This window comes from Lagopus muta, chromosome 2, assembly GCF_023343835.1.
Source record: "Lagopus muta isolate bLagMut1 chromosome 2, bLagMut1 primary, whole genome shotgun sequence".
NCBI lineage: Eukaryota > Metazoa > Chordata > Aves > Galliformes > Phasianidae > Lagopus > Lagopus muta.
The window spans coordinates 20,105,446-20,126,037 of record NC_064434.1 but is presented as its reverse complement, the minus strand read 5'-3'; the positions used below and the strand labels follow the sequence as shown (position 1 = coordinate 20,126,037).

At 37.8% G+C, this 20,592-nt stretch overlaps 1 protein-coding gene across 7 annotated transcripts in view; it reads right to left on the bottom strand.

The window, feature by feature from the left end:
• Positions 1-20,592, bottom strand: part of ARHGEF10 (Rho guanine nucleotide exchange factor 10) — a 111,514-nt gene that overhangs the window by 45,177 nt on the left and 45,745 nt on the right. For 6 of the 7 annotated variants that reach the window (XM_048936864.1, XM_048936869.1, XM_048936870.1 and 3 more), the window contains 6 exons: positions 20,207-20,386; positions 18,805-18,921; positions 17,175-17,267; positions 15,763-15,933; positions 13,805-13,950; positions 11,433-11,608 (listed from right to left, as the gene is read on the bottom strand). In XM_048936864.1, the coding sequence (XP_048792821.1) occupies positions 11,433-11,608; positions 13,805-13,950; positions 15,763-15,933; positions 17,175-17,267; positions 18,805-18,921; positions 20,207-20,386 (883 nt within the window). The remainder of the gene's footprint in view (positions 1-11,432; positions 11,609-13,804; positions 13,951-15,762; positions 15,934-17,174; positions 17,268-18,804; positions 18,922-20,206; positions 20,387-20,592) is intronic. The other variant, XM_048936868.1, reaches the window with a different exon arrangement.

Sequence of the window (20,592 nt, the reverse complement as noted above, 5' to 3'; positions counted from 1 at the left end):
ATATATGTATAGAAAAAATGCTTAGATGTGGTCAAAGGGGAAAATGACTCCTTACCATCTTTATTTAGAGGAGCTCTGTCATGCTCTGGGACCAACACGAGCCAGGACCTGAATTAAAGACTCATTCCAAAGGTGTTTTTCCCTTCCTAGCAGCCAACCTTCCTGTGCACACCCCTAGCTGACCCGCTCTGCACCACACCGGCAGACCCACAGCTGCACACTGCTCTGCTATGGAGCGTGGCCAGCAGCTGCAGATCTCACTGCATGGCCAACACAGCAGCAGCTGCTTTAATGGGTGCTGGCACAGCACCAATCCCTCGGGATCGCCGTCTATCCGGCTCCACACAATTTTAAATTCTCATGGGTACTACAGGCATATTGGGTATTGTACTCCTGAACTGAACATGCCCTGTTCTTGATCTCAAAGAATTACCACGGGACTGATTTATTTACCATGATGATTTGTTACTCAGACACATTTTCTACAAGCTTCTGCTGTCTTCTGTTTCTCAACTGTGAGTTGATATGATAGCTTCATGCTGCTAAAGGGGAAAAAAAGTGTTGCCATGACTAAAGTAGATGCAGACACCTATAAATTAGATGTCTGTTACTAGATAAGCAGACATAATGGCTCAGGCAGTCCCTTCCAATTCAAAACTTCTATTTAATTCCTGATGAGGAGGATTTTTTCAAGTAATATTACATACATCCAAATGACAAATACATAAAATAGAAGCCTCATCTACTATTAGTCTCAATAATGCAAGTACTCTTGCAAGTATTTCTGTATTGCATGTCATATTGAAGTGGAAGATGGTTAACAAATACCTTCCTGAGTATCTCATATACTGCAAAGTAACTAATCTTGACAAGATTTGCTTCAAGCATAGTTATAGCGATGACCTTTTCCCCCACATGGATCAAAAATCAATATAAATTGCTTTGAAAACAACCTCTTGATGTGAACTGAGAACCAATGCATCAGAAAAATTCAAAGTCCTCAGACAGATTATTTTGACTGAGAGATGCAGAGCACCGAAGTCAGGCAATGCATAATACTAAATGCAAGTTCATGAATACGGTGACTGAACAGGGAGAAATGGTTTCAAGCTTGAAGAGGGTAGATTTAAATCAGATATAAGAAAAAACACCTTTTACAGAGAGGGTGGAAAGGCACTGGAACAGGTTGCCCAGAGATGTGGTTGATGCCCCATCCCGGAGACTTTCAAGGTGAAGATGGATCAGGCCCTGGGCAACCTGACTGATGTGTGTGTCCCTGTTCTTTGCAGGGGAAACTGGACTAGATGGCCCTCAGATGTTCCTTCCAACTATAAAGTTTCTATGATTCTATGATTCACATGTAAAAGCCATAACCAACTGAGAAAGACTAAAGCTTCCAGACTAAAGCTGCAGCATCATTGAAGGGCAACACGAAGTTAATGACATGCTTGAAGAACATGCCAGATTTGAAGAAAATGCTGAAAGGCTGATAGATCCCAAATTTGACTTGCCATTTGTGATATGGTCTTTGAAGCTGAGCACACTTACATTGCTTCCTCCCACTGAGCCATCTGTGCATAGCCAGGCAACATACTGAAACATCAAGAGTTACGAAGGAAAGAAATTTGGAAAAGATTCAATCCTCATTTTGAGCATAAAAATCATCCAGGATCTGAGGAGAAGTTATGTATGTAGGAGGTAACTTGAAAAGCTGCTGTTGAGAAAGGCATAAGGCATTGCTACTTGAACAGAACTACGCACTCAGAACAAATAATTAAAAAACAAGTCCCTTCCACAACACTTATGTCTACATTTCAACCTAATACATTTGTGCAGTGTGCTGGAAATGAAATCATCATGATACCAGATGAATTCTTGATCACTTCACAATAAACTGGAAGGACGTCATGAGACAGTTTATCCTAAATGTATTAAAAATGATGATGTGGCAATAATATATTTAAAAATATTTCCATGCAATCAGAATTGCTCCATTGCTTTGTTTTAGATGTGGGATTTTCCTGCAAGTTTTTCTGTGATTTTCCTTAAAGGAACAGCAGACAGAGAGCACCCCACAGTTCAGTTTATAATGTTCGCTCTTCAGGAAGGACGAGGTTGGGGCCAGAGGCAGTCTTACACCTTAAGGAAGATAGTTTCTAGTTTTCCAAAGATCTTGAGAATTAATTTACAGAAGGAAAACCTTCAAGGTCCAAAATTCAATTACTGCAATTTAGGAATTCCTCCTATACAACTTGGTATAAGATCCTGCACTTCTGAATACACTGCAATGCAAAATACAGAGGACAAACTCTTTCTAGCTGCTATAGATAATAGATTAAAAAAATATTCTCCCTAAGATGGTCAAGTGGAATTAGTTTTATTGATGCAAATAGAAAAGATTATTTATATGATAGATGGCTTGAGTTTCATCATATCTCAGCAACTGATCAACTCAGCTGGGAAAAAGATTAAGAATACTGGGAACATTGGTGATATTGTAATTTATTTAACAGTTGATACTGATGCTCATTGCTAAATACTACATCCTTTCCCTTTGAAAACAAAAACAAAAAACCTTTTTAACAAAACATCCCACTTTCACTGGAAAGCGGGTGGTGAAAACTGCCCTGCTGTACCCAACGGCAGCAGTATGCAGTGGAAGTCTCTTCTTCTACCTTCCAAGTCCTTCTGTCAGAAAATTCTTTACAAATCTTACAGCCAGTGACAAAGAAAACAAGGATTTTATTTTTAGATGCTGAACGAGCTTCCTGCACACACAGTTATGTAAGCCAAGCACTTGACAACTCCTCCCACGACACCACTCCTATTTGTGCCTTTTGCCTTGCTTACACACGCTGGTCCTGTTTCCATAGGCACCTCAGCAAAGCATGCGTGCAGGTTTTGTTTTCAGGTTTTCTTTGACAACACTGTTTCAATAGCTGACTGAAATTCCAGGAAAGTACCAAAAAAGTAGTCTTGGGAACCCAAAACCCCAGCTTCAGGGAGAGAATCTGAAGGCAAACAAGCCCATAGATGAATGGAAAAAAATAAAAGCAGACTTCTTCTTTAATCACATTTCGTTCTTTTATGCCAGATCAAACTCATGATCTCAATGGTTGCGTACCCCTGAAAAGTATGAGCTGCTGTAGTTCAAATCTAGTTCAATTCTGGTTTCATAAAACTATCAGATCCAAACTCCATAATGTTTACAGGGTTGTACTGGTCTCTAGGTTTGGAAACAGAAGCAAATGGAAAACCAGGAATAATATTAGAAAACAAAAGCTCAGTTTGCAGCCATCAACAAAAAGATGAATAGCTGTACTCATGTAACTTTATACCATGACCCTAAATTATAACTATCAGTGCTATTAACAACATTGTACAGGAAGAAGCAGCACATACACACACTACTAAGCGACAAGCAACAAAATCCTGAGATCAGCAGAACATAAATTAGTGAATTCAGACTTAGAAGTTGGCCTAATTACCAGTACAGTCTGGACATATCATCATCATTGTCCAACATGAGAAGCATTATCATAAACATGAGGAGGCTTTATTGAGCCTAACCCCCACAAGGGAATAAATTCTAATCACACTTCAGTCATGTAAGCATTTACAAGTAATTTCTAGGAACTTAATTATTGAATCCGATAATCTGAGTTTACAAAACTCTTTAATGTATTTATTCTCACTGCCATGCAAGATGGGAGTTTTTGAGGCCTTTAATCACAGATAAAGAACTGAGTCCCAGAAGCCACCAATCACACTCAAAAGAGATCTGGGAAACAAACCTCCCAGGTCTTAACTTTGGCAAGTCTTTTTAACATGCTTTGCCTTTGTGACAGCTCTTAAGTGGTAATTACGTAATGCTGAGACCTACCCCAATATTGTGTCAGATCTGAGCACCAAAGAAAGCACAAAAATTACCGTCCAACCACAAAACTGCTTATTCACACAGCTTGAGTATAATATTAGCGCAAATAATATCAACAGCTTGCGACTGCAAATACTGTGCAAGGTATCAAATGCAAGCAATTTATAGTGCTATACTACTCACAAGTAAAATTATGCAACACCAAGCAAAACATTTTAAGAAGAAACAGAAGTAGCTCATACATCATGAGCATGGCTTAGGGATTATATTAAACTCCAGATAATCCTGACAGTGCGGGGAATTGTAGAGGTAAAACATGATAAATATTTTTTCCTGGTGACAGAAACAGTTATGTCAGAAGACAGGAAAACAGGAGGTCCAATGCAGCTACAGGCACGGAGCATGCAGGCAGTTGCTCTGTGGTACACCAGCAGGACAGCTGTGTTTTCCTGGGCTGCATCCTGATTGCAGTTACAGGTCAGAGCTCCTCCCGTCCCTCTGTCTCCATGAGGATGGAACATCCTGGAAACAAAAGGGACTGTGGAATGAAAGAAAAGAGGTAACATTTCTTTCTCACCCCTTCCTCTTTCAGGGTCCCAGAGGGGCCAATGGAGGGTAGAAAGGAACTGGAAACCTCTGCCCCATAAAAAGAAAGAGAAGCTGCACGCAGCCTCTGTAGTGCAACTGCACGGGTGTAAAGAGCGAGAAAGGAACTGGATGTGAGAAGACAAACACCAACATAAACAGGCAGAGAAAGTACATGCATGAACATGCTTACACAAAGTACTGCATTAATCCTGAGACAGGTCTGCAAGTCGCCAAGCTGCCAGAGGTTTCTATTGGAGTTCAGACTAGATTATCTGTAACTCATGTGGAAACCATGCTGTGAGGAGCTTTACCTCCCTCTTCCATACTCCCTTGAGTATAGCTAGATTTCAGCTTCTTTCACCATTCTGTGTCAAGATGTGAATGAGAACCCTGGCAAACCAGGAAAAGGATTCTAGGAACTGAACATGAAAAAAATCATTTGAAAAACAAAGAGAAGAGTCTCTTCCTAAGTAGGTGAGACAAAAATGTAGCATCTGATTTATTCTATGCATAATCCACCAGCTGAAAACTTATCTTCTCAAGTAGAGAACTATTTCATGTCACCAGTTTGCTGTGTTTGAAGTGAGATTTATTTAAAATCTCTGGCCTTTTGTTCACATATATCAACGGCAGTTTACATTTATGAACATGTTACATCTGCTTTAGCACACAGACTAGCTTTGAAACAAAGATTTACATTGTTAGTCTACACATATGTCACAGAGATGAAAGTTGGTTCAACTAGCAATTCATGCTATTTTCATCAATTTAAATCCTTATCACCAATGCTGGAGTTGATATGCCATTTAATACTTAAGTCTTGCTTACTTTGGACATTCTATTACAGTCATCCAAGCCTTAAAGCTATGACAAAACTTACTATTTCCTTCCTATTATTTTCCTTCCTTAACTCTACAGTTCTAATTAGACAAACCAGCAAAAGTCAGCTTCAATGGCAACAGCTGACAGCAGCGCTACTTCTGCCCTTCCATTGAGTGAGACACTGACAACAGCACAAGCGCAAACTGTGGCCCATCAGACACCCCACCTGTTTCCCTGGTAACACTCCGAGATCTACAAGAACTGATTGCATAAAGCAGAAGGAAACTCAGAAGTATCATGTCTGCACGTCAGTGTTGTGTTACTACTACGTTTGACAACAAACAAAAACAGCAGAGATCTAAAAAACAAGCAAATGGGAAGAGAGTACAGATTTAACCTTCTAAGTCCCATCAGAAAAGTAAAGAAGTCATAGTTTAGCAGAGCTGAGGTTCAATTTTTATTGTGAACTGCAGACCTGTGAAACAAAAAATAAAATTTTGTCATGAATAAAAATGTGCTAATTATTTTTTTTCATTTTACTGCCATCTCCTACACTCATCATTGCATGATATATTGCTGTACAGATGGGTCTTGCTCATTTTCTCTTTCATCTTTTCAATTAAAATGAAATACTTCTTTCCACATGCAATAGCCTATGCTGTGTATCATTCCTAATGAACGTGATTAGCAACAGAAAGCCGAGATGCTGCTGACACGCACAAGCTTCTCACACAGTGCAATATGTTTATGCCTCTCTCTCTTTGTTTCCTTGGAGCATCTACTGCCTAGTATTAAATGTAACAGTGTGAAAAACTTTCACAGCTCACTTTGTTTTTTGAGCTGCCTCGAGGATCAGAAAACAGAAAACTCAGTGCAGTCACTGCCACGGCAGCACCAAGCAGGATTTCATCTCAGCACAGAATCCACATTTGACCATCCATCAACAGTTTGAAGAAATTGCAAACTCAAAACAATACATGCTGGGGTCTAAGAAAAAAACAGTATGTTCCTATACTCATCTTCAAAGAGCAGTGAAACAGATATATTCTCAGTTACTGTTTGTAGAAGGATGATCTACAAGTGAAGGTCAATTTCTGATTCTTCTAGAGTAGAATATAGTGAACATAGCACATTTTTACAATAAAATTACAAATTTGCCTTTGACTGTATTTTTTATAGCTTTTGGAAAGAAATATTTAGGACTGGATTAAAAATAAGTTGTATTCACCATTCTTTTACCCATCCTCTTTTTCATCATAAGAACACTGGCAGCATTTAATTTACTTATTGCGCTCTTTTCACAAATTCAGCTTGTCCTCTTTGACTGAATGAATACCATTCAATAGGATACAACCCTGCAGTAAGCTTTCTCAAAAGCCAATAGAAGAACAGAAAATCCCTAATAAACAATAAAACAAGGAAATGGTCAACAGGTAAGATCCTTCAACTACTACAGATCATTGAGGGGGCAAAAAAAGACATCATAACAAATGCAGCGATTAATTTGGAATCATAGAATCATTAAGGTTGGAAAAGACCGCTAAGATCAACTAGTCCAACTGCTGACCCACCCTCACCATGTCCACTAAGCCATGTCATTCAGTACCACAAGTACCCTTTTCTTGAAAACTTCCAAAGGATGGTGACTCCACCACTTCCCTGGGAAGCCTCAGCACTTTTTATGAGAAGAGATTTTTTCCTAACATCTAACCTAAATACTTACAATGCTTAGATAATCTAAAATAACAAAAACTTAAAATTGAGGTTAGCAATAAGCTTGTGCTTAAACAGTCATGGATTACCCTTCAGTTCTTCTGTGAGAAAGCACAATTATCCACGGTACTCAATCAGATGTGGGTGGTTTTTAGAACTGTAGTCTCTAATAGATCCCTTGCAGACAGATTGTGCACAGCATATTTTATTGGTGAGGAAACCAAGGTGCGGAACATCAAGACATACCCATGAGGAAAAATCTAAATCCATGACAGAACAAATAATAAAATTCAGGATCCCTTAAAATTCAGGAGCTTTTAAAGTGTTCATTCTCCCAAGACCATAATAAGCAGGTTACCTGTAATCACCCTGGACAAAAGAAAAAAAAATGAAAGGAAAAAAAAGACAACAAATAAAACTAATAGGTCAGATGTGAATGTTGAATCCATCACTTTCAGTAATTTAGACAGAGCAGGCAAAAACAATGCATGTATCAACAAAATTGTCTGGAAGAATGGAATTCACTAACTGACATTAAGTACTGAAGCTGTGTAGTTAACTGTCTCTTCTTTTGAGCTTTCCAACCACTTATTACCTCAGTTTATCCCCATATTATACAATCCCTTTGCCAAGTTCCTTTTAGGTCCTGAATCACAGTTCTGATTTGTCACACTAAGAAACTTTACTGAGCGATATAGTATTTATTATATCTTACCAAAAAAAACAAATCAAATTTTTCATAACCACCTAAAACACACTTCAAATACCAATTACTGAAATACATCATACAACACAATTCTTCCAGTAAAGTAAATAGAAGTAAATAAAAATCAAGAATATATAACTTCCTGTTCATAATTACAATATTCCTTTTTTCCTGTATTAATTCAACTTCTCAGCTATATTCAACTATAAATGGGTCTCAGCTTCTTCATATGATCCAGCACTATTAAAGGGATTGGAAAATAGAGTAAGCAACAGCCTCACTGTGACAGAATGTGGATTTAGTGGGAAGAACTTCATCTTGCAACCTGCAAATGGTTCAGCTGATGAAAATTAACACAATAGACCTCACAGCATTAAGGCAATGATTCTGCTTGGGATGCTAGAGGCTCATCCTCACAGGCTTTTGAAATAAGACCAACTCCAATACAGGGAACAAGACTTGTCCTGATCTGCTCAAAGAAAAAGAAATACCATAAAGTGCTGTTTTTTCTGTTTGTGAAAAAAAAGTAAAAAAAGTGAAATGTTCTGTGCTTCAAATATTGTTACAGGGAACAAACACAAGTTATAACTTTACTCCACTACAAAGCATACTAAGTTCCATACAAATACAAGAACTCCACCAAACAGCTGAGGCTTCAATCTTTCTCTACATTCATTAACTAAAAGAGATTGGTTTTGGAATAAGGCAAAAGCACATCAAAGACAGAAAGAGCATAACAGGTCAGGCTAAGAAAAATGTTTTGCTTTCCCCACATACTCCTTTCCCCTTAGGTCACACAGTATCCCCTGGAAAATGACAAGAAAGCTTAAAAAGAGATGAACTGAAAAACCCATAAATGGGTTCTCCAAAATTCAGAGATGAAAAGTACTGTTACACAAAGCAGAACTGAGTAGAAAGCTGCAAATGTATAATTTTTGCCACTAAAGAAAGATGCTCACACAACCTTTTTTTTTTTTTTTTTTTTTTCTCTTCTATCTATAGCACTGCTGAAGCATGCCCTTGACTTATAGGTACTAGTAAAACTTTTCAACCTTTCAGCAGTTGCATATTACAACCTACACAAAATAAATTAAAATTCAGCTATTACTTTTTCCGTAGCATTGACAGTAGTCTGTATCTTTAAACTGTCCTATCCTTTCTTGCAGCATGGTAGACAGCTTAAGGTGCCAATTGCATTTAACCAAGAACAGTGAGATAAACTTATGGTAGTTGCTTTCTCATAGCAAGAATTTTGGTGAAGAAAAGCAAGCCACAATAAGACCAGTAATCCTCACAAGCACACATCCAAAAACTATCAAGAATCCTTGCTGATCACAGCAATAACATGAGAGTCTCAACCTTACCCGCATGTAACCTAGAATACTGTGGATAAAAGTGCTCCTTTCTCAGTTCTCCAGAAATAGAAGAGATGTCTCCTCATTATTTAATGCCTTTACACAGAATCATCACTACTCTGCATCTCTCCAGTTCACATAAACTGGAAACAAGAGCTGAAATCACAGCTCTACAAGATTCTATCTCATGGGAACCCAGGATTTTGCCTGTAGATTGGGATGCCTGTAGCATCCCAAAATGTTACTGACCATTAGATATTTAAGCTGTCTTGATAACAGATAGAGTACAACCACATTGTATGAGGCCACAGTAGTATCTTGATATACTTCAACAGCAGAAGGAAACACAACTTTATGGCGATTAGGTCATATTTAATGCTTTGTCATTTGTGGTCAAGTTTTTTTTTTTTTATTTGAAGATGACATCATTTTTGTCCTTGTTGTGCTGCACTATCAGTGAAATTTCTGGCTATTTTGGTAAGCGCAAATAAGCAACAGAGAACAATTACACAGTCTAAACAGTCCTTTCTCTCTACAAGACGCCTATTTTCTCAGCTTCTTTAATCTTTAGCAGCCAAGAAAGCTAGAACTAAGAGGACACTGCTACAGAATAACTAACACGATTAAGTGTCTCTTCAAACTTGTCTATGCAGGCCAATTCAGGCAAGTCTGCATTTGGAGTAACAGCTAGTGCTAACAGCACCACAGGTGAAAAGCAAAACTACATTCTTCCCCCTTTCATGAGCGATCACCTTTGATTTAGTTGGATCATTTGGGATAAATGTTTGATCAAAATTGGGGGAAGATATATTCATTTCTATAATTAGTATCCTTTCTATGCTTTTTAATTTTTACCTTTTGATCCTTTCTATTAGAAGACTGAATTAATTACATGATCAGAGCTTAGTAAGAGAACAGTCAGTTCTGCTCACTTTTTACCTACTGAGCACCGTTTAAGCTAATGGTTGAGACAACACATGATGTGCAAAGTCATTTATTTGTGATGTCACCACATACCATGAAATTCAAGCAGGTTCTATAGGATGGTTTGGATAAAGGATTTTCTTTTTTTTCTCCCCTCGTCTCCTACTTTCCCATCTGATATTGCTGACTGGGAAAGACTTGGTATATTCAGCAATGAAGCTGCTGCACAAAGTTGCACAACTGTTCCACCTACATGCTCCTACAAGAGAAACTCTGATTCTAATTAATACGCTCCCCTTATGCACATTATTCTTGGTGTCATGCATACAGCAGGTGATAAATAATAATTTAAGAGTTCTCATCTCATTATTTAAGCAGCCCCTTGATGTTTTAAAGGAGTTACAAGAATAAAGACATCCTTGAAAATGAGACACAAGTACCCATAAAAGTGTGAGGCTACTTGCAGAGGGAGGAGCCAGAAGGCTCAACACTAACTGCCACTAAAAATAAGGAGGGTATTAAATGCTGCAGCTGTCCCTAAGATGGTTCTAAAAGATAACTGTGAGAAAATTCATGAGGCAAAGAGCACAATATAAATAAATGCAGTGTAAAAATTGCCCAAGCCAGCACTGAAAGCAATCTAAATTACAATCCATTAACAGGGATCACTATCTAGATATATTAGACATGCTTACAAACACGATATTTAGACAAAATATATAAAAATAATTCTTTACACATAAAAGGCAAGCTACTGAGTAAACTTTTGAAACTCATATCACTTGAGGGTAGTTGGCAAGCTTATAGAAGGGATTAATGAGCACATAAAGAGTTTGCAAACTTCAGAGACAGAAGTCAATTTTGGAGAGAAGCTGGGAAAAAGTTACCTACTGGAAGATAGTTTCAAAAATATTAATTAAAGTTAACATTAAGCATTCTTTCTTTTTTTTTTTTTTTTTTTTTCCCCTGAAGAACTTGATACTGCGTTTGGAGGATACTACCCACTTCACAGAAATAACTTCTGCCCTCCAGTAACAATTGTATCCAGGCTCTTCTTCCACAGCAAGAGGGTGGCTCGCCGTCTTCACAGAAAAAAAAACTCCTTGCTTTAACTATGGAATGAGAACGTTTGCACAACCACGGGAGAGCAAACCACACCAAAGCAAACCTTTTTTCATGTACATACACATTCGTGGCTTAAAACTCTAGAACTGTTTATGCATTCATGCATAAAACCCTGAAATAGGACAAATACAAGTAATTCATTTTGCAAGGCAAGAGATTGTCTATCACTCCTCATTTACTAAGAAAGAGGTTGTATTATTGTCATGTTACAGAGCAATTCATGCACCACAAGTTCAATTCAGTTCCATTTTGTAGTCCATCACAATTGAAATATAGATTTCAACAAAAAAAAAATTATAAGCATAGAACAACTGTCACTTACTTGGCTTAGAGTTCACAATAACATTTTCAGCAGAGTGCTGGGGTGGAAACCTGCAGTTCTCTCCTTGGCCCTCACTGCTCCCATACTCTATAACTTCCACTTGTCCCAGTGGTACACTCCATTTTAATAAATACCTCTGGCCAGTTGTAACAGTGCCGCTGCTTTCATAGGAAGTGCTGGAAGATACATAAATCGTTCAGTGTCAAGTCCCTGTGTTTTATAGCATCCCATTTGTTAACCTTTAAATCTGCCGTTTATCAGCCTGAGTTCTGTGCACAACTTTAAATAAATACACACATCAGGATGACTTCTGTGACTAACTTCTGCTGTGAGCGCAAAGATCAGCTGTGCAGGTGCAAATAAACTTATTTACAGGCAACACAGGACTACCACAAACAGATCTTCCATTCTGTTACTTCTATAACAAAACATCAATTACCATTTTTAAGATCAACATGCACTTGAACACCTTAAGTGCTTGGACAATACTGTCATTCTACATCTTCCTGATTCTTCTGTCTTTCAGGACAATAACCTCAGCAGTGCCAAAAAGTAGTAACTGCTGCATATAAAAGTCTGGATGGTGGGACCTTCAAGTGACCACTGGGAGGAGGCAGGTCAAGGCAACCTCCCAAAGGCTGCCCAGCCAACATTTCAGCTGAGCCCTACAGGACAGGATGCTCTTTGCAGAAGACTTTTTGCAATTGCTGTGGTTTCTGAGAGCCGTCTACATAGGAGCTGCTGTTAACAGAAGTGTATATCACAACAGGCATTTCAGAGGAAACAGCATGCTTGGGGAATTCACTAGAAATAGAAATGGTATTAATGCTATTTTTCATTTGTTTCTTTCATTCTTTTCATTCCTTTATTCACACATTCAATCACACGTAGCAAACATCTACTATCAAGTACAAAAGAGGCTAAAGGAAACAAAAATTTTGGCTGAGATGGCTAAAATCTACAAGTTAAAAGCTTGGCAGAAATCAGCTTAGTGTATTTACTTGGAACAGTATCTGAATCCCAAGGTTCAGCTAGTCAGCTACCTATTCACAACACAGTCATGCTTTTGTTTCGTTGAAGAGGCACTTATGAACAGAAAAAAAATCAAGTTAAACAAATATTTATGAGCTTCAGATCTAGTTCAAAAGAAAGAAAAGAACAGCAGCACACAGCTGTTTAGCTGCTAGTAATAGTATCTATCTCGTCCAACTCCTGCTTCTTAAAAGTTAGGTCTCCAGTTCAAGCCAGTTATCTAGATTACATATGAAGAAGGTCCTACAGAGGGTCATGAACTCTGTGTAAATACGTCTCTTGCCAGCTATAGTTTGGAACCAATGGTCCCCAGGCTCCTGGGATATCTGACTATTTCTGTAAAAACTGACAAAAAGTGGTCAAGAAAATTGAGCTGATTCCACCAGCATGTGTAAAGTTTCTGAAGAAGCCTAAATCTCCAGGGGTGGATCTGTAGGCATGCACACATCAGGGAGTTTGAAAATGACTGATGCTCCACAAAATCAAAGGGTACATTCAATAACGTGCTTTTCTTTGGACCAAAAATTCTGGACTGGATACTGGTGTAATACATGAAATTTGGTAGACATCTCCTTCAGTCCCTAAAATGCTTGTGCATTTTCTGAAGCACAGTCATTAGAAGGTACTTCTTGCTCACTGACATAAGACCAAGCATTCACAGAAATGTAAAAATATGCATTCACACTTCACTAATGAACTAAGATATCAACTCATATTATTCTTAAGAAAAGCTTAAGATTCAGTCTGCAACTTCTCTGTCAGAATTTACCAACACGTAAAGCTTTTACAATACAAGCAGGACTGGAATGTGAGTATGACCTTGGCTGCACAGTGGTATAGTAACAGTAATAGCTACTGCCAACTAAAACAGAAGGCATGGTGGAAAAATGCCTTCTTCAAAGTACCTCAGCTTTCAACCTTCAATGTTTGGCCTCAGAGATAAAAACCTTTCCTCAGCTGGAATTTCTTTAGCAAGTTCCAGTTTTTTTTCTGGCTACATGCATTAGCTTTGGTTCTTGTTTTGTTTTAATTTGGAAATTCTGTCAAGTTACAGATGTGTGACAGTGTGAATTTAAGGAGTAAGAGAGAAAAAAAAAAATCCTGCTGCAGCATGCCTCCACTCCACTAAACACTAATGCACGAGTGATTATCAGCATAGAACACCTTTACTTGTAATTTCCAACTTATTTTAGATAGATAGATATGAAACCTAGCTGTCTATTCATTATGACAAGTAAGAGAAATCATCAGCCATAGCAAAAAAAAAAAGGCTTTTTCACTGTCATTTTTTTCCAGCTTAAGCTTTGGTGGCCATTTAAAACATAGGAAAGAAGTCTTACCGCACGTTGACAGTTGCGCACATCAGCACATCGTTTAACATGAAAAGTCGTCGCTCTTTGGTTTTGATAATTTCTCCTTTGTCATTGTAAACTGTTTCCACCATATCATCAGTCCGTATGAGGTACCTGTTTCCACTGCTGAGTAGCTAGGTTTTAAAAACAATCAATTTTCCATATTATACATATTATACAGAATACCTAGCATCCAGAGCAAAAAAGATAAAAGAAAATACAACCATTTGCCATAGTAATATAAATGCTCCCAGGCGGGTTTGCCAAATAAATTATGCTTTTTTACTGATTTGATTTTCGTTTACAGATAAGTTTACAGCAGCAGTGACATATGCCCCCAGAAGTATGGCCTGCAGGGGTCTGCAGTCTTTATAAGGAACATGCAATTCCCTCTGAAAGTCTTCCATACTGGTAAAGGAGTCTAGTGAGAAAAAAATCATAGCTTCCACAGCTCCTGTTGTTTCCCTCCCTCATTTCTTCTTTCACAGTGCATTTAAACGCTATGCACAGTTCCAGGCATCCCAAAGGGACATTTCCCACAGGAGTGGGTGGATAAAGAGTGCTTTTACCTTCTCTGTCTCCACTGGCTCTCAAAGTCAGCTAAGGAGTGCAGCTGACATATTTCCACAGACTGCCAAGACTATGACATGTACAAAAGATGCACGACATGTGAATTGTTCCTGCAATTTTCTTTCAAGCACTAAGGCTCAACAATGTGTGCAAGAATGAACCAGTTCCTCACAAGTCAAAGACATCTCTGCAGCAGCCAAGAGAATGAAATGGCCTGTAACTCACTCGCCTCCTATCTATCCACATCCTTTCCTGCTTGTTTCACCATCTGGCACTGCTCCAAATTTGTATAAGCAAATATTAGGTCACAAGACATATCTCAGTGTCCTCTCAGTACAGAATTTAACACTGTATGGTTAAGATCATTGGATAAAAGAAATCTGGCCACATCCTAAAGGGCATATTCTATAACTTTAAATCCTTCAATCACTTGTACATGATAATTAGTAGCTAATTCAAAAAGCAGGAGTGTAAAGATCTAGAAAAGAAAGTAAAATCACAAAATCCATCCTGCAACACACATAGAATGGAAATATGCTTCCAATATGATAATAAATTCAGTCTCTCATTTTTGATAAATAGGTTAAGACTAGCATATTCCATTTGACTGCTTTCTCTCCTTAAAACTACAAGACTATGAATCACAAACAGAAATACTCCTTGCATGGTTTTAGCACATCCTCATTATTCCAACCCAGAGTAAGTCCACAGCACAATTATCTGTAACTTCATTAAAGCAATAATTAGAGCAATAGGAAAGACAGAAGCAGTTACAGTGCAAATAAGCACACATGTTTTCACAATACAGATATCCACTAACAACCTCAAAGAAAACTGTTCCTCCCCTCCCACCAAATACCTTCTATGGTTCTTTAAAGATTATTCTATTGTATGATCCAGGTGTGTGAATGAAACAGCCTGTGATGTTCCTTAAAACAAGGAAGATAATGAACATGTTCCGTAGCACACCCAGAACTGCTCCACAGTTGGAAGCACTGCTGTATGAGGAACTGGCTCCTTCCTTTAAACAGGAGTAACTCCGTAGTTCAAGGATAAATTCAAAGTTGAATTTTCTCATGCAGGAGATCTGCATGAAAACTTACTGCAGAAACAAGAAACTTTATTATCCTATATTGCTGTTATTTCAGCATCTATTCTCCCCTCTCCCCCCTAAGCACACAATGATTAGAACCAGCAGACCCATTCAGTCCTGCAGATTACCTACATCTCACATCTATCACTAGAACCCCACAGTATTAAGCACCACAAAAAAGCCCACAGGCATCCTTTCAGCATCCATTCTAAAGATTATTCAAGGCCAGAAACTAACAACAACATTAAGTCTTTCACCACACATTTCAAATACATTTCCTAACCTTGTTCAGGTAACGTTCGTTCATTGCTTTTGCTATTTGTTTTATTTCACAGCGCTGATCTGCATCCCTTTTTCTTTCATTCAGCTTTTCTGCTAGTGTTTCAAGTTCTGTAAGAGCCATCTGCAGGGGTAATCTGTCAGGATGTCCTTTATTTGTATTCTTCAACATATCCTGAGGAGTAATGATAAAACAAACAGACAAACAAAACAAGTTCAACTTCAAATTCAAGTCTGAAAGGCCAGAGGATGTCCAATGGAATTGTATGTTAACGCCACATTCTTTAAAGAATAAAACCAATAAATATCTAATGAATATTCAGACAGTGCTTTAGCTATTTTCCAAAATATCTTAATAGTTTCTAAAAGATATTGAATGGAGTTGCATACAGCTTATTTATAGAGAAAGTAGAGAGAAGTAACCTGAAAATAAATGTAAAAACATCAAATGCAAAAGAAAGCAAATAAACACAAGTTGCACGTAATATTTAGTAATTTGAAAATCAGTATTAAAATAAGTAGGTGTATAAGCAATTATTTAAAATTAAACTTTCCTGATACTTTCTACTATAATATTTTTACAAATTATATAATATATATTATTATAAATATCTATAATATCTGTGCTATATTCCCTTTATTACTGTCATTATTCCTCACTAGTATGTTGACAAGCTTGCTCATCCCAAAGTGGCAGACCACACTTATACCACGGAAGTCACAACAGCTTCTAAAGAAACTTTCCCTTCTGTAGGAGCAATTGGAGCAATGCTCCTTTCACACAGCACTGAAAAGTCACCATGTATTCACTACAACTTCCTACTATTGTAAACTCCATCTCTTCTGCTACCTTAAAAACATTTGCCACGGCTACCTAACCTCATGCTCCCACCACAACTACCTCTGAATCTCACCAGTAATTCCTGGACCTTCATCCCAAAGCCTGCCCTGTGTGACACTGCAAACTTCGCGCTCACTGTGTAAACCTGTCATGGGCTGGAAGATTACTAAGCTGGTCTGAAGCAAGGAATTCTGTCTGGCATTTTGCTTAAGCAAAAAGTAATACCACACCACTGCTACTAGTATTTTAAACTGCTATGAACAAGTAGCACTTTCCAATTACAGCTTTCATGTGAAGGGACTTACAAGCTACATCTAGCTTAATAAGCCTAGCAGCCTAGAGTATATCAAATTTACTGAGATTTTCCTGCAGTGTGTGCAATCAGACAAAGAGATCAGTACATTATGGTGCACTGAAGTTCTCTTCCCTGTTATTTCCTCATGATCCAGTGGTAACTCCTACTGCAGCATGCTCCTCTCCAGCAGAAGACAGTTACCCAGAAAGCCCACAGGCAAGCCACATGAGAACACAATGAGAACATTCTTGGGTAAATCTATTTGGTAAATATTCTTTACCTGCAATAGCAGAATGAACTGTGGGAAGCGCTGGATAGGTTTCATCATTAAACCATACAGTGTAATCCGATCAGGGCTTGACTCCTGGCACTGCTGCAATGCAAGAATGTCACACTGTTTACTTCTGTATTTCCATCAGTCACAGAATGAAAGGAAAATGTTCTGAAAGTTCTTCAACATAATTACCATTCATTGCAGCAGGACTGCAAATATTCTCATTTTCATTTAAAAAAAAATATTAAAAAAAAAAATCATTATTAAAATGACGGCATGGTCACTCAACTGAGATCTACTCCCTAAAAAAGTACAGCTGGGGTGGAGCCCCACCAGCAAGGCAGCACATATATATACACTGTTAGAGCACCTTCATGCTTCTCACATAACCAGCACCATGAAATGTCTGCTTAACATCAAGGACAATAAAGCGAATGTACTTGTTCAGGGTCTTAAATCTAAAATTCCTAAGTGATTTGTTGATTTATAGTCTAATTTACTGCTGTTGGACTGTTTCTTGGGACTGAGACCAGAGAGGTGTAACAACCAACGTGTTTTTTAAGAGAAAATCTAAAGAAAATATAATCACCTCAGTACTACAGAAACGAAAAGAGACTTTCATTTTCTTTATTAAAAGAAACTAAGGAAAAGAGCATCAATTTCTGTTTGGAAAGAAATATATAAGAATTTGTCATTTCGATTATCAGGACTAGTAGATAAAAACAAAAAAACAATCATTTACATACGCAGAAACCCTGTATGTATAACTCACTCCAACATTTGGAAATATTCTGATTAGAATCACAGATGACCCAACCCAAGAAGATTAGAAGAAACATTACAGTACAAAACCCAAATAACATTAAATGGGTATAATGCTCCAGTTCCTATTTATTTTCTATTTTTATTATCAGCCTCACAGCAATTCGTTTTTCCCTATTTATTTCCAAGGCACATACATGGTTTGTTTTTTTTTGGTCCAGCCAGCAGCAGAGAAGATTCTGGCTCACAGCCTGTTAGCTGTAGGTGGGCAGAAGTAAAAGAAGAAAGTAGAGAAATTTATTGTGTTCTCAGAGTTCAGCTGTGAGACCAGCTCTGAGTACTATCAGTGCTGGTACTGACAAGGAGTGACACGAGGTAGTTACGCCACTGCTGGAACTGATAGCCTAAAAGCCTTGCAGTGGATTCTGCCTATCCTCCATAGGGTATCATCCCTAAGACTTCCCAGCAGTTCTGTTGCATGTGGCAGGCTTTCAATAAACATTACTGGAAGCATCAGGGTAATAAGCATTCTGTACAAATACTTTCAATTTCACCCCAGCAGATTGCAAAAAAAATAAAAAATAAATTCAAAATAATAGGAATTTAATCTGGAACATAAGTATAGTTGTATGACTCTGCACAACACAGTAAGGAGGTCAAACATAAAATAAATCCCAAATAAGAGGATTCAAATGGTGAACTATTCTTTGAAGGTCACCTGGCATGAAAGAATTCCAGTCTTTTCTCAAGTATAGTCATACAAACACCAGCCAGTAAACTGAGCAAAAACAAAAACACTCTGCTTTTCAAAATACATGCAAGATCTAAAATCACGTTATCACCCTGAAAATACAGTAGTGAAATAATAACTCACCTTTAAGAAATCTAGAAAGGCAGGTTTGGTGGCACATGTTTTCTTCAGAATCCCCACAGCTGTACTGAAGTTGTTTACGTATTCACTGTACGCATCCAATACCATCGACTTCGAAAACTAAAGACAAAAGCAGGTAAAACTTATGTATAAGCCCAAAAGACATCTGAAAGCATTATTATTTATAGCCCTGACAGATTAAGGACTCATTTTGTTAGGTGCTGAAGGCTTTTGCTTGGCTTAGTGCTGCATCTACAGAAATACTGATGATGCCTAAAATAACTTTTCCACAAAACACAGGCTGGAGATCTAACGATGTAGCAGCTGTGAATTACAAAAATGTAAATTTACAGAAATAGCATCATCTTGGCTACAATAGTAGGGCACGAGGACTGAGTAATCAAGAGGCCTCCAAGTGAGAGTCAAAGCAGCTGGTGGGATCCCATGATCAACAGCGGTAATGCACTGCTGCCTACCTTCCTGATTTGATGAACAAGTGAAGTCCCAGTCATATTAATGCCCCATCTTCAGCTGGCATTTATCAAGAAAGCAGATGTTGCAGCTTGCAAACTGCCACATGAAGGGAAAGATCACTGCCTATTGCTTACTTAGTAAAGATTATCCCTCTCTTTTGCAGAGCTGGTCTAATTAATACGCCCCAACTTGCTCCAGTCAAAACAAGACAGATCAGGTTTAAAAAGAAAATCTTTAGTAAACATTCCTTTTTTATTAAAGTGGGGTCAAAGCACTCAAAAACACAGATCCCAGCTCTCTTTTGGATGAAAGGAAAAAGCTGTAATAACCCAGCAGCTGGGAGGCAACAAAGCAAAATACTCAAATCAGCAAGGTAGGTAGCCTTTTCAATCACACACTTACAGAAATAAAATCTTTCTACCAATTGAGAGAACATTTTGTTTCCTCTAATTCAAACAATCCTCCACTGGATGGACTTCCATTAAGTGGTGTTTTGTAAATATTCTTCATCAGTGCTCCAGGCTCAGTTCAGACTGAGGAATTCAGGACGTTACCTAACTGTGATTTTTTTTTCTTCTTTGTTTTCTCAACAAATATTCTAAGTCCAATGAACGTAGGTGTTTTTTAAGAGATAAAGAGTTTCAATCTCACTAATTTTGGTTGGTTTTTGAATCACTCTACTCTGAAAAAGAAACTATTTAGTTAAGCATCTCAAAGCTTCATCAAAGCCTGAAAATTTTAGCCACAATCTTCTCATCTGCTAAGCTAGCTGAAGACACATGCTCCTTACCAGAATGGTACATACACATTCTGACAGTTGCCGCAGGCACTGAAGACCATGGGAATAAAATGGTCAAATTAGACAGAAAGATACGATTGAATAACAATTCTAAACTAAAAATAGATTATCTGTTCAGATGTATTTGCTTACTGAAGCAACAAAGACATCGCCAATCATTTCAACAGAATCCCACTCAGACACACGACTCGCCAGGGCTATTTGAAACATTGAATGGCATTGAAGAATTTCTTTAATTCTATAGAAGACCATTTTGAGTTTTCTTTCACTCAGTAATTTTGGTTCCATTTCTGAAAGGGGCTTCTCATATTGCTGTGGAAAAAAAAAGACATAGATTAAAACCACCTAAAAATGGGGTCTCCTATACACAGAAGAAACAATAACAATTTATGTAACAGTATATACAAATAAAATCTCTTGAAACATTTGGCATAAAGAATCTGTAGGAAAGCCTGAGAGTCACACTACAGATTCATTAAGGATTAATTTCAAATTTCAATTATTTTAATTATTCAATT